Source organism: Chiroxiphia lanceolata, chromosome 26, assembly GCF_009829145.1.
Source record: "Chiroxiphia lanceolata isolate bChiLan1 chromosome 26, bChiLan1.pri, whole genome shotgun sequence".
Classification (NCBI taxonomy): domain Eukaryota; kingdom Metazoa; phylum Chordata; class Aves; order Passeriformes; family Pipridae; genus Chiroxiphia; species Chiroxiphia lanceolata.
Window position 1 is genome coordinate 3,523,122 of NC_045662.1, and position 15,045 is coordinate 3,538,166.

Genomic DNA, 15,045 nt, shown 5'->3' on the forward strand with positions numbered 1-15,045 from the left:
TTGTGCTTATTCCTAAGCACCACACCTACATGTCTTTTAAATCCCTCCAGGGACAGTGACTTCACCACTGCCCTGGGCAGCCTGTACCAATGCCTCACAACCCTTCCCATGAAGAATTTTTTCCTAATATCCAGCCAAAACCTCCTCTGGCACAACTTGAGGCCATTTCCTTCCTCTTGTGCTATCACTGAGTGCCTGGGAGAAGAGGTCAACCCCCATCCAGCTCTAACCTCCTGTCAGGGAGTTGTGGAGAGTGAGAAGGTCCCCCCGAGCCTCCTTTTCTCCAGGCTGAGCCTCCCACACCTGCCCCTCATCAGACTTGTGCTCCAGACTGTTCCCCAGCTCCATTTCCCCCCTCTGGACACATTCCAGCACCTCAACGTCCTTCTTTATGAAGATGTATTATCAGAGGAAAGCTCAGGACATTTAACAACATCCCTGCCCATCTTTGTACAGATAGAGATTTCCAACATAGGTACTTTTCAATGTGAAACATTCTTCAAATTTGCTTTGTAAAAACAACCAGCCAACCTCATTCTCCTCGATTCAGCAATGATTTTAGCAAATGTCCCAGCTTTGGAAAAAAAATTAGAGTTTCTGGAGCTATGGAGTCAAATAAGTTTCATTTGTTAGCAAAGAAAACATAATTTACAGGTAGCTTTGGCATGACATAGCACACACTGGGCAGTCAACTTCTTTTTAAACAAGAAACTTATGCACCTTTTACAGACATTTTATCTGTAAGAGCACATTCTACTAAAAAAAACCCAACAGTTGTGATGCCAACATTCTAAGTGAAAATAAAACACCAGACACACTGTATAGGAAGTCTAAACATCTGTAACCACTTCTCAGACAGAGCCATGCTGCAGAGGCAATGTGCTAATTACTCCCTGACATACCAGCCTTCAGCACCCAGGAGAGATGGGGATGAAGGATAAGACTTGCAACCTGACCTGTGCCATTGTCCAAATATAACTGACATTCTAGCTGGGTTTCTAGAGGTTTTTCATGCCTTATCCCAAAGCCACAGATCCTAAGTATCTCACCACTGATAGCCTGGTTAAGAGACAAATAGTTATAATGAACAGAAAAATGCATAAAACAGGAAAAATGGAAAACAAGTAGCTCCCAAAAAGCAGCCACTGTCCAAGAGTGTAAGTAGAAATAAATCCTTTTTAGCAGAGTAAAGAAACGAACTATTCCAGCCTCTGTGTGTCTGGTGACTCAGAAAACAGGTTGGTGAACAGCCAGTTTTTAATCACCATCTTTTTGTTGTTGTTCAGCTGAGTGCCCAGACTTCCAAGTCTCAGGTTTTGTCTGTTAAGTGGCGAATGACCAACAAAGTGCTCCAAGACCCACTTCTGAGAGGCCCGCAACGTCCTGTGGAGCTGCAGCACATCTGTGCCCCAGCTGGGGCTCTCCTCGGGCTCCTGCTCTGCCAGGGCTCATTTACCTGTTCATGACACAGGTGAGCTTCACAGGATCTTGTCCTCCAGGACACTGGCAACGACGAAAAAGTCCCACAAATGTAAAACCAGCGAGAGTTTGGCAGGGAGCTGAGCTCATCGCCGCCTGAACGCCCGCGAGATCCTCCAGGCGTTGGGCTCCTCGTAGCGATTGTACAGCGGCTCCAGACGCTGCTGCTTCTTCTGCTTGCTCAGCTTGGTCGGGTCAGAAACCTTGAAGAAAGCTGGTGCAAACTCCACCAGCCAGCGAGGATCAATAGTTGTCACTTCCCGCATGTACTCCTTGGTGGTCAGCACCAGCTCGTGATACACCACCCTGTGAAAAGGGACAGCAACTCTGGAAACCACTTTTTCCAAACATGAAGCAACAAGACAACAGCTGGAGTTCTAAGCTTGCTCCTTTATCTCCTAAGGCTCCTTATAAGCTCCAATGCAGGTTCCAAAAGGACCACCCAGAAGAGCTATCCCTATTCCCCCCCCTCCTACTTCACAACTACTCTTCAGCATAGAATTCCTTCACTCCATTTAAAACAACCCTTTTTCCCCTCTTCAACACTCAGTGTTCCAAACTCAATTTCACAATACAGAAACAGGGAACTGCAGATTTCAGGCCTGGCCTTGGCTCCAAAAGTCAGCCTCATCTTTGTACAGGGCACTAAGTTTAGCAGCAGAAAGAGCCAAAAGTAGACTTGAAACTTTCCTCACTCTGCTCGTTGCTGAGAAATCAGCAACCTCTGCTCAGATCTTTACTTCACAAACACACACTGCAACTTTCTCTGTTAGAAAGTCTGAAAAGAACCAGAAAACTCCATGCTATTGCCTCCCTTACCATTCTGGCTGCCTGTTGAAGAGAGCACTGGATGGGTGGATATAAACTACTTGTTGGTCAATGAGTGTCCGATAACCTTCCTGGGGATCCTTCTTTGCTGCATTCCTGAAGAAGCCACTACAGATGGCCTTCTGCACCCGAACTGTTGCCTTCCCACAGGATACCACATCCAGCTTGTGCCTGCCAGATGAGAGTTAGAGAGAAAAAAGTCAGGGTTCTCCAGATTCGGGTGCGGCCACCAACATCAGGTTACCAAAATTTTATTACAACCTAAGAACAATAAGAAGCAAAGTCACTGTTTGTCCTCCTGGACGTGCTCACCTGTCCATAATGCCCAACATCTGCTTGCGAATGTCCTGTGCCCTGCGTAAGGATCGGGCCTGGATGAAGTTTTCATAGCACCAGGGATTTGAAAACTTGTTATTCTTCCAGGAGTTGTACACAGCCAGCAGGGTGAGGTGGTCACCTTCTGTCTGATGGAACTTGGCTTTCTTTTGATCAGCAAGTGCTTGTTTATCCTAACACATAAGACACACATGAATCAGATACGTGCATTGCAGAGACAATCCTCGTGCAACACGAGTGACGTCGGGCCCTGGTCACTCATACCATGACATCTAAATCTACCAACAGAAGATACAAAATGTTGAGTGGTGAGCGACTAAGGACCAAGTGATGAAAATCTAAAGGTCACTGAGACTGGTCTGAGTCAGAAGGAAAGCCTAAAACTGTCCTTGTCAAAGAGAGACCTCATGCAGCCTCTCCCGTGGGTGACAAGGACCTGACCATAAAAGAGGAACAATTTTTTTTTTTTACTGAAACGTTTTATTCAATTTCAGTACCTATTTTTGAAAGAACATTTCAAAGTAAATGGCTCATTTATACTGCAGGAAGCATATACACACGTTGAACTAGCTGGTTTTTTTACTGCTCTAGAAATAACTTCAGTTACTCATGAAGAAAGGTGCTGCAGCAGCAGGTTTGAGCCTGCTGACCCACACACCTCTCCCATTTCTCCCATCTCTAAATAAAACATTAATCACTGTAGCTACACGGATCAAAACTGAAGTTAACAGACTACACTGCAGGTGGCCACCACAAGGAAGAAATAATGGATTCAAGAGGAGTCTGCTGCTGCTGAATCCCACGGCAGTAGAGCCTGTTGCTTGCTGACTTAAAAGAAAGCAGCACAGGATAGGGTTTCCATGAAGAAACACTTTCTGTGTATCTGAAAATGCAAAGGCAATCTGAACTCCAGAGCTGGGACTGACTTGGTTTAGGCTGTATGTGTTTACATTCTCTTTTGCATTTCCCAGTAAGACTTCTCACTTCTACCTTCCCATCTGCAAAGAAACTACCAACATCACAGCCTACAGGCCCTTAAACCAAAAGGCATTTCAGAGAGGTAATGCAGGAGTAAATGGTCTGACCAAGTTACAGGTTCCTTTTGGCCACTCTGCTCACTCTAACCCCTGAGGCAGCCACACCAAACCCATTCAGACTGTAACACTGCTGCCTCTTGGCTCAGTGCCTCACCTTTGGCCTGTAAAACACGTTCTGCACAGACAGCATGGAGACTATTGTCAACATTTCCTCGCTGCATCCCAGATGGACAGACATGATCAGCATCTTACACAGCATAGGCTCCAAGGGGAACTCTGCCATCTGCAAGAAACATGTTTTCAGGGCACTGCATGGAAAAATCTTAAGTCTTCTCAGTGTAAAAGAAAGTAATGTCTTTTCTTGCATACTTACTTTCCAAAGCAGTGTGCTTGACCCAGAATAACTTTGAAGCATGAAGCAAATAATTTGCCTGTATTTACCATCACAGGAATATCCCAACACTTACAGAAAATTTTTAGACATTAATAAAAGTAACCTCATGAATATGGAGTAATAATAGTTGCTCCTTAAAAAGCAGTAGGTATGTAATTGTGGTAAATGAAAAGCTACCAACAAAACACAAGAGAATAACAGGAAAAGGAAACCAAAAATGCCAGGCAAGGCCTGATACAACTACTCTGTCATCCCCTATATTGGCAACTCAGTGCTAAAAGGTATTTTATTTGGCCTACCCTGCGCCCAAGGCGAGTGAGCAGCCCCTCATCATCCAGAGCTCCCAGGGTGTAGAGCTGCTCCATGGCAGTTATGAGAGTTTCCATGGGGGGAGCATCCATAAAGTCGAAGGACAGCAAATCGTTGATGCCCATAGCCTGAACAGAGGGAGGGGAGAAAGCCCAAGTTAAAACACTGAGAAGGAAGACACCAAACTCCTGCCAGAGATACAATGCCATCAAACACTGAGGCACCACAGAACTTTAACCAAGCCTGGTCTCATGTCCTCACCCTGACTGCAAGTGCAACCATGAACACAGAGCTGTATGTGTTCATGCACCAGCCCACAGCATTCATCCACCACTCAGCTTTCTGCTCTGTTCCTTTGGTACTGTTCCACACATCTCTCAAGCAAAATGATTCAGTTGAGGAGAAATTGAAGACTTCCCACCCTGTAAACCAGTGTGGCCTGGCAGCTCCACTAGACACTAAGTATGTTCCCAGAAGTGGAATGGCAGCAAGTTTCCCAGCTGAGTTAATCCAGTTTGCAGACTCTTAGAGGGATGGCACACACTTAGAGATGCCCAAGTTTGCAGATCTAAACCCACTGTGTCTCATCTGTTAACAACAAATGTACCCTACACAGCCAATGTTACTGCTCTGAGGATTCCTGTTTCTTCTGCCTCCTGCAACTAACTGTCCTGTGCAGCTGAGACTTGTGATTTAGGTGGATATCCAACATAATAACCTTCAATAAAAATACAGGAGCAAGCCCAGAGCCTGAGAATTGCTTTTGTTGAAGTCTTCCTTCCAAAATACCTCTGTTCACCAGAAGAATACAAAATTACAGCAGTACTTCATGAGACTCAAAGGAAGAGACACTTATTGAAACATTTATGATGGCTTGCTACCAGTTGGTGGAACACATACCTTCAGGGAAAGCACTGTACTGGCCAAATTTGTTCTCTGGATTTCAGGCACATTGGTGGTCAGCATCTCATCTCGATATGCACGCTCTGTATATAACCTGTAGCATTTTCCTGGGCCTGTTCTCCCAGCCCTCCCTGCACGCTGCTTTGCTTGAGCCTAAAGGTAACAAGGCTTTATCTCAGTGAACAGATGCAAAGTGGACAGGTGAAAAGAAGTACAATGAAATGATTAATTATCCACAGTTTTACTTGTAGTAATAGGAAGATTTTCAGCACAACACAGGAAAGTATGTATTCCCTAGGCACAGCCTCAAGGAGTTATCAAAAAATGTGATTTTATCATTGCCTCACTTTGCTCCCCTGTTCTTGGATGTCACATTGGCAGGATACACAACACTGAGAGGGGAAGCCAAACACAGAATGCCTACCTGTGAAATAGGTGTCACCACCAGCTGGTCAATCCCAGTCTTGGAGTTATAAACCTTCTGCTTCACAAAGCCAGGATCGACTACATAATATATTCCATCAATAGTCAAAGATGTCTCTGCAATGTTAGTGGCAATGACAACCTGTAAACCACAGTTCAAGTCAGCACAAGTTTTATGTCAGGTTGCCAAGCCAACCACACTGCTCAGCTTCATCCATTGGCACGATATGAGCAGTTTGTTTTATGTGCAACTACTATCATTTAATGTTGAAAGGAGAAATGTATTCACAGACATGAGAAGGAAGTGCTACCTACAAAGATGGACAGCCTGTAAGTATCTACCTTTGTTTTAGGTTTGGGCAAAAAGAGAAAAGAGCATGATAAAATACACAATTAAAAGCAAGTGAAAAATGTTAAGTTTGTAAGCAGACTGCACTGACTTCAGGGGGAATTTTTACCTATCACTCAAACACAACCCATATTTAGAGAAGAATCTTCCAGACAATATATCTCTAGATATCCACTAGCTGCTTGGAGGAAATTTACATCCATCCAACAGAAACTGCATTTAGATTTTAGGTTTTTAAATTAACTAAAGTTAATATCTTTTAAAGACAGCATTAAATAACATATGACAAACATCCCACAGAGCTTTGCTACACCAGATGCTTTCATACACGTTTTCAAAGGCTTAGATAACTCACCATGTACACAACCAGAAATATGTTCTAAGCTATAAGTTATCTTTTCTCCAAAGCTATATAATTTAAGCAGTGTGATACACCCCACTACTGAAATGCATCAGCAGAAGATGAAGGCACATGTATATGAAATTACCTTTCTGCTTCCTGGTGGGGCAGGGTCAAAGATCCTGGTTTGCATTTCACTGGGTAAAGCTGAATACACTGGTAGGATAATTAACTCTGGAACATCAGGTCCTAGAGATTTCATCCTTTCATAGAGGATTTCACAGGCAGTGTCAATCTCTTCCTGACCAGTTAGAAACACCAAAATGTCACCTACACAGGAAGTAAATTAAAAACATCCACAGAATCAATTCTGTTTAGTATAATTCCTGCATTAACATATTTCCATTCCTCACCCTTTCCACTTAAAGCAGAAGGTCTACAACTTTTGCTAGCCTCTGGGCAACAATTCTTAACTAGGGGCAACATACTTTCACCCAACTTTTTCAACATTTTAGGTCTGTATTTGCAAACAAGAGAGGATGGTGCTGACAGCACTTTGCTCATGTTGCTAACATGATCCATGACTTATGGAGAGACCTTGCTCAGAGATCCTTGAATCACCAATAACCCAAGACCACTCTCCACTCACCTGGTGGCTCTGTTAAGTGGATCTGCATTACTGTAATCAGACTGGCATCCAAATAATCTGTCTCTGGCTCTTTTGTGTACAGAATTTCCACTGGATACGTTCTGCCAGGAATTGTGAAGATTGGTGCTTCGTAGAAATACTGAGAGAATTTCACAGCATCCAGTGTTGCTGATGTCACTATCAGCTTCATATCCTGCCTCTTCTGCACTGTCTGTAGCAGGACAAAAAGTTCTCAAGTCATTTATTGCCTTTGGAACAATTAACATATGGGACTTGACTAAAGTCAGAGAAATACAATCTGTAACATCAGGTCTTTTAATGTCTGAGTAGGGGGGTGGCTCGTTCCAGAATTTCACATAATTGACCACTGGGATCCCATTTCAAACCTCTTTTAGCAGCATTACCACAAGAAAGCCTTTGGCAGCAAAGGACAAGCAAAGCAAGAATGCTCCTCTGCTCATCCACCATTATGACCATCCAGGATGGCAAATTCTCATTGTTTCTGCTGCATTCTGCTTGCTTTGTCTTCACCCAGAGGCTTATCTCACAAACATTCAGACTACAAACCCTTATGAACATTTGCTCTACTTCAGAAGAGACTCTTGGAGAATATGAATTAACCAAACCTGTATGACCTCACCTCTGCCTGTGCTCTCCTACCCACACATAACATACAGAGAACACTGAAGCAGCAAAAATCCAATGCTACACTACCTTCTTCAGGAGTCCAAAGAGCACATCTGTATGTATGGTCCTTTCATGGGCTTCATCCAACATGATAATGGCATACTGGGTCAGATCTGGATCTATCAAGCACTCCCTCAGTAACATACCATCTGTCATGTATTTGATGACAGTTTCAGGGCTAGTGCAGTCTTCAAACCGAATGGTGTAGCCAACCTAGAAAGAAGAGTTGCACAGAAACTGAAGCTACAAAATCAAACCATCAGCATTATAAACTCCCAGTCTGATTATTCTGCAAACTCATTTTACAGCCTACAAGAGAACACACACATGGACACACAAGTAAACCAGCTCCAGTACTGATTTTTCCTCTTTTCCTCATGCTTATTTTGGCCTGTTCTTCAACATGGAAATTTACCTCTTGTCCCAAGCAGCAACCAAATTCCTCTGACACCCTCTTTGCGACAGACATTGCAGCCACTCTGCGAGGCTGAGTACATCCAATCTTCCCTCTTGAGGTGTACCCTGCCTCAGCCAGGTATTGGGTAATCTGGGTTGTTTTCCCAGATCCTGTCTCTCCAATAACAATCAGAATCTGGTTGTCATGCACAGCCTAGAAAAGGTCAGAATAGATACACTTGTCAACATTTTTTAAAACCAACAGACCAAACAAAATCAGCATGGTCTATCTAGGACTAGGTTGAGCTCTTGCTCTTGCTTCAGTTGACCCAGACCAAAAATCATACAAGTATTCTTACTAATCAAGCAAGAAATCTGCTTAACCATTGTTCAGCTGACTCATCCCTTGCCCACATGATCCTAGTATCAATTTTGACTTACATCAATAAATATCTGGAGGTTTATTAAACTATACAGATATAATACTTTAAAATAAATACTGTGAACTAAGATTCTGCACTTAAAATGATCAGCTGGCTATTCACCTGTCAACAAGCTAAACCAAGAATATTTAAGTTATTGCTTGCTCAAACCAGAGTGCCTTTTCAAGAGTCTTACTTGTATCAGCTGCTCCTTCAGTCTGAAGATTGGGAGACTCTCTCTCTGTTCAATGATGGAAAGCTGGGTCTTCTTACCATAAGAAGCTTTGTTGCCACCAAATGCATGTTTCTTCCACTCTGGGATATCATTTGGCATCATCCCAATACCTCGCATGTTTGCAGCTATTTGCCTTCCATCCACTATAAAGGAAATAAACAGTTTCACCTTTACATCCAGATTCACACAGCACAGACCCTGATGATCCTGTTCCAACCACTCCATCATCCAAGGCCTTCTATATTTGTGTGTTTAAATGTTTAAGTCACTACATGTATACACTCCACTATTACAGGATATATCTGTACACTTCCCTTGACATTCCTATTTCCATTTCAGTGGAAAAGCAGTTCTTCTTTGACTCTCTTTTTAAAGTGTGGCAGACAAACACAGCATCAAGGCATTTCTCCTGACTTGCTCCACTGTCACAGAAAAGGCACAGTTCCCCTGTGCTCAGACATACCATCAGGGAGAGGATCCACCCAGTGTGTGTTCAGGCCCATGGGGATAGAATCCATCTCTGCTTCTCTCTGGGCTTGCTTAAGTTCTCGCCTCTCTTTAGCTAAAGCACTCTGCATCATTGCAGCCTGGGATAAGGAACCATCTGGATTCTGGAAAGCAAGAAAAAAGTTAAGATCTCAAGCATCACAATTCCTTCAACTTTAATTATCTCTCTGTCACCACTCTCCTTCTAGAAGCGTCTTCTGAAGATGCTTTAAGAGATGTTAAATTTTGTCTGCTAGATTTCCAGGATGTTTCCATTAGCCTAGCCTCATAATCTTCCATGGTCATGACTAATATGGAGTATCCTTACACTGTACAGTCAGAAGAACTATGGGCACAACCAATGAAAAGTTCTTTACCATCTTCAACTTTCAAAAGATAAGAAAAAGCAGAATAGAGAAAGTATGTTCAAACACACTTATGTGAAATGGCATTTCAGTTCCATTATTCCACTTCAATGTCACCAGTCAAGTTAGGACCCAGCTTTACCAGGAAGGAGCTTCAGTTCAGTGGTAATGTTTTTCAGGGCTCTCAGTAAAGTGCAGGTGGGAAACTGATTATTAAATTCCCAAATATTTAGTTCATTAAATCAAGTACATTGGTTTTAGCCTGGAAACCTCTTACCTTTACTATTTTAATGGGACTCATGTCCATGCTCTGTTTAGTGTGACCTCGAAGGAATGGTGGTTCTTCTTCAACTAACTCAATCTCAAGGTCCTCATCTAAAATCCACAAGTGACAATTGTTACAGAAAAGTTAAACAACTTTCAGGCACATAAAAGTGCCTCTTTAAACAATGCTTCCTGTGTATTCTTGACTATGAGGTACTTAAAGAGTTTTAAAAGTGAAAACTCTGCAATGAAAGTTCACAGACAGGGCACATCAAAATGCATCTAATAATATAGCCAGAGCAACCCTAGTTCCAAATGTGTAAGATGATGGCAAATTGTGAGATGCTTCATAGTCATTCATATCATCAATCTCTTTTTGAATCAAAACATATCCAGAAACACAATGATTTTACAACAACAAGACTACTGGGAAATACCTTCTTCATCATCAACTTTAGGAAGAATCCCAGTCTCCTCATCAAAATCAGGAAACTCTTCCTTGGAAAGCACATTAGCTGCAATCATCTGGGAACAGAATGAATACAACATGAATTTGTCTCCATGAATAAACATAACTCACACCTACAACTCAGTTCTAACACTATCCCCATATAAAGGAACAAGAACAGGTCCTGCATTCTGGCACACTGAGTCATCCAGCCTCTGACCAAACACTCCTTTTGTTTTTCCAAACAGCACCTGTGTGAAGCAGATGGCTTATGTGGGACTATACTGACAATACAACACAGCCTAAGTGTCAATGGATAAAGATCCCAATCCCACAGGTCACAGTGACATATGGAGGTCCAACCTTCTGCTCCAAGCAGGGCTCATTTCATAGCTAGAACTAAGCTAAAAGTCCCAAATCAGAAGACGGCAATTCAGAGGTGAGGTGTAAGTTACACAATCAGTCAACCAATCCAGAAGCTGTATTCTAGTTCACGAAAATCCCTGACATCCTATTTCCCTGAAGGCAACACAGACCTGTTTTATTTCCCACTTCTCTGGGTCTGAGATCCGGGTGAGGCGTTTCCGCTCCAGGCTGTCGTCCTCCACCTCCGGGGCGTTCACCAGGGACAGGTGACTGGGTCTGTCAGGGTTTCTCATGGAGGTTTCCTCATTGGTTTCTCCAACCAGGTTTCTTCTCCTGTTTGGGTTCAAGTCTTCCCCAGTGTCTTGATCAACATCCTACAATAGATTGATCAATCAAATCAGTTCTATCTATATTGTTCTACCTATTATTAGGTGCTTCATAATGCCAGTAACAGCCCATTCACAGAAAATGTTGGTTTGCAGGCTTTTTATTTTTTTCAGCTGGCATTGCCAGGTATCCCCAGGCCTGGAACACTCTACTCTGCCTTGGCAACAGTGGTGATTTAATTTAAAATGAGAATTTTATCTCCTACTGAAAAAGGAAGACAAACAGCAACAGCTTGAGGTTTGCCCTGCCTCTTAGCTATCACATCAAGCCAAACAATTGTTAGGAACATTACACCAAAACCAGGAACTTAGGGCAAATGAGTAAAGTAATAGACCACTTAAACACAGAACAGTATCTCGGTTTTTAATTCCCACTTGAACAGTTATGTATTAGTTTCCAGCAAAAAGAGTAAAAAATAGCAAAAATATGCATAATTTTAAAAATTTTGGCACGTCCATACCTTCATGCTCAAGCTGGTTTTGGATCCAGTAAAGGACAACACTTTGACCTTCACCCTCTGTCCCTTGCTCACAACATCAGCAACATTGGCAACCCGTCCCTCTCTTCGCAGCTCTGAGATGTGGACTAAGCCCTCCCAGCGCTTCCTGGGGGTGAAACAGGAAGACTTGAGACATTGCATGTTATTACTCTGACAGTCCTTCAGATCTTCCAGAATCTAGACTTGCTGTCAATATTTTGCTGTCAACTGTGTATGTTCATAAACTGTCTTTTCTAATGAGAATTTTATAATTTTTCACTGTCAAATTTATTTTTCCGAAACGGTTTTTCATTTTGGTGTCAAAGTCCAGCATACCTTCTGGTAGCCTCATGCCCTCTTTAAGGTACTAGCAGAAAAGAGAACTCAGATGGAATAGTACCAGCTCTATCATGAACATCAGAACCTTTGCAAATATTTTCCCCTTCCCCCAGTAACAAATGGTTGTGTTTTGTCTGAAAACTCCCCACATGAGGTGAAAAAAATATCGAGTCCATACCATCACTAAACCCTCTCACACAGGGGCAAACTGTGGGAGGGGGGCTTGAACTCAGAAATTCGATTCTTGGGAGCTTCAAACCACCACAGTACCTTAGTCCTTCCAGCTGCACAAAGCATCCAAACTGCATTATACTCGTGACTTTGCCATTGTAAATGTCTCCAATGGAAGGCTCCTCGGGTGGTGGACGGTCTATGTGCTTGTCCCTCCATTTCTCGTGGCTCCTCTCCATGTACTTTTCTCGGTCCTTACGGTCCCTGCTGAGACTGCGACTTCTGCTCCTCGACCGGTATCTGGATTTTCCCCTGCTCTTCTCCCAGGTCCTGGAACGAGACCTCGAGCGAGATCTGTGCCTTCGCTTCCTGTCCCTGCTGCGGCTTCGGCTCCTCTTCCTTTTCTTCGCCCTACCAAACAAACATGACACCTTTGCAGTGAAATTCCCCCTCAGGAAAGAGCCAGCAGGCAGGGCCAGTGGCCAAGACCCTCCCCTAGCCACAGCAGACACGCACCGGTGGTCGCTGCCCCTTTGCTTGCCCTGCCTGTCTGCAGTGGGCATCAGAGCTTCGAGCTCCTTCAAGGCATCAGCTGCCACTTTCACATCATCTTCATCCAGCATAGTCTGCAAGAACAGAAAACTGCTCTGTAAAAAGGCTGATAAAAAGCCTTTTTAGCATTAAGGATAGAACACAGAAAGGATAGTCACATGTGTATCTATTTAGAAAGAATGAGAGATAAAAAGAGATCAGACGCAACGTGTGATATACAAAAAAAGTAATAAAGTTCTCGTCCATTTCACCACAATACTGAGATAATTCTGCTTTTATACAAAAGAGAGCTCCACCTTAACGCCTGGAGTTATTACAGAAATACAAAATGCAAGTCCCTCAATAGCATCTGAATATCCAAAATTTTTAACTAGTTTGTAACCCATCACTACTTTGAATTCGTGTAAGAAACGCCAGGTTACAAATTGCATGTGACAAGAGTCTCATATTCCAGATACTCTGCAAAACAGTGTCAGCATGGCAATTGCTGTAACAGCTATTCCTTGAACAATGTGCAGTAACACCAGCCTTCTGCCTCTTCCACACTTCATTTCTTCCAGTTCACTTTTATCCATGCATTAGCAGGAGACACTCATATTAACATGGAAAAAGATTGAAATTAACTGGAAAAAAAAAAATTAAATAAAAACTCCTCTAAGTTTTCACATAATCACAAAAGAAATCTGAAATGATGACCTTACCCTGATGTTGGGATTGTCAGGCCTGCAAAGAGCTGGATACAATTCCCTCAACTTTTCTTTCTCGGATTTGGGTTTGACGATCGCCTCTGATTTTGAGATTTAAAACAACAACAACAACAACAAAAAAAAACCAACAAAAACAAGCAATGAAACTCAAAACTCAGAAGTGCGAGAACAACTGACTCTTGACTTTTCTGCAATTGAATTTAAAGTTCAATTTTCATCTAAATGCAAAGGTTCACACAGTTTTTACAGACATTCGATTCAAGGAGCGCCACAAACAAAATTCTGATTATCAGTGAATATGAGAAAGACAAAAACTCTAAGCATTATACTCAGAACAACAGCAGCAGGATGCACACTGAAACAATAAGATTTGCCTTACAAGACTGGAACAGTGACCACCTCAATCTCACCAAACACTGAACCACGGGCTCTGTGTACCTTTGCTCGTAGATGGTTTTGGTGGAGGCCGCATCGTCTGTATAAGACGCAGCAAGTTACTGATGAGGGAATCCTGAAAAAAATAACAAAATACTTTTAAGAAATTACTGCAACGCTGTTTTTTCATTATTAGAAGGCACGGGTGGGGATTTATTATCAGGACAAAAAAAAAAAAAAAAAGCTCAATTCCGAAGACGCAGGTTGCTTTTTAGAAAGTATCACTGGACTTCGTGTACATCCTGAAAGGGTACAATAAATTGAACCTGAAAATAATTATGACAAGTTCCATTTAAGTGACTTTTCTACTTGTCATTTTTAATCACCTTAATCAATCTTAATCACAGCTACTTCTGAGGAAGTGATAAACAGAGCATCTAAGCATCACAGGAAGACTTATGACACCTGCCTTCAATCAATCAAAAGTTGCTTCTTCCATGTTTTATATGCTCAGTGTGACAATAAGCAGTTCAAGTCCTCAGGAGGATGCTTTTCAAAGACTACAACAGTTTTTAAAAAAGGAGGGACAGGGAGACTTGGCCTGATGAGACAGCTAATTAGTACACAGTTTTCCAATTGAAGAAAACCCATAATCACTCCTCATAACTCTCTCTCTAAAGTAAAAATCTCTATAAAATATACTAAGACAAGGAAAACATAGGGTTCAGGTCTCACTTACAGTGAACTCAGCACCATTCTTTAGTAGAATTGCCTTAAATGTGTCAAACGTAGTATTTTTCTCGGCAAGGCTTATCACAAACTCGGCTGCGAGGAAAAAGCATTAAGTAAATTAAAATAAATAAGTAAAAGGCAGTGTAAGGGCCAGAAGCTGCTCTGGGACCAGCCAGGCCGCTCTGCTGCGGCACCGTCCGGAGGGAGTTGCCCCCTCAGCCCCCCTCCCCGGGAGCCCAGACCGAGGCACTTCCTCAGGCTCACAAGTTTTTTTTTGAAGCAAAATTTATCGCCTGAAATCGAAAAGCCTCTTCGCAAAGCGCGTCCGGGCCGACGGAAAGAGCTACAAGAGCCCTCCCCGAGCTGCCGTCGGGCCGGGAACGCGCCACACACCGGCCGCCACGCCCGGGAGCGCCCCAACAGCCGCGCCCACCGCACTTACCCAAGTCCTTGTCGTTGATGCCCAAGTGATTGTCGAGCTCGGTGCAGACCTTGGAGACCAGCGACAGGTACTCGAGCTTGGCGAGCTCCTCGGCCGCCACCACCTCCGCCATAGCGCCCCGCCCAGCCCGGCCGCTTCCGGGACGC

General features: G+C 43.1%; 1 protein-coding gene across 1 annotated transcript; it reads right to left on the reverse strand.

The window, feature by feature from the left end:
- Positions 1-376: 376 nt before the first annotated feature.
- Positions 377-15,022, reverse strand: DHX8 (DEAH-box helicase 8). Its single transcript, XM_032711397.1, has 23 exons — positions 14,900-15,022; positions 14,465-14,550; positions 13,789-13,861; positions 13,345-13,430; positions 12,608-12,717; positions 12,191-12,502; positions 11,564-11,708; positions 10,887-11,090; positions 10,340-10,427; positions 9,916-10,013; positions 9,251-9,398; positions 8,749-8,930; positions 8,150-8,344; positions 7,762-7,947; positions 7,048-7,258; positions 6,547-6,728; positions 5,711-5,851; positions 5,284-5,439; positions 4,374-4,511; positions 3,835-3,963; positions 2,620-2,816; positions 2,299-2,478; positions 377-1,785 (listed from the first exon to the last, which is right to left on the reverse strand). Exons 1-23 carry the CDS (start codon positions 15,009-15,011, stop codon positions 1,566-1,568), a joined length of 3,579 nt encoding a protein of 1,192 aa, XP_032567288.1. The 5' UTR covers positions 15,012-15,022; the 3' UTR covers positions 377-1,565.
- Between the last annotated feature and the right edge of the window lie 23 nt (positions 15,023-15,045).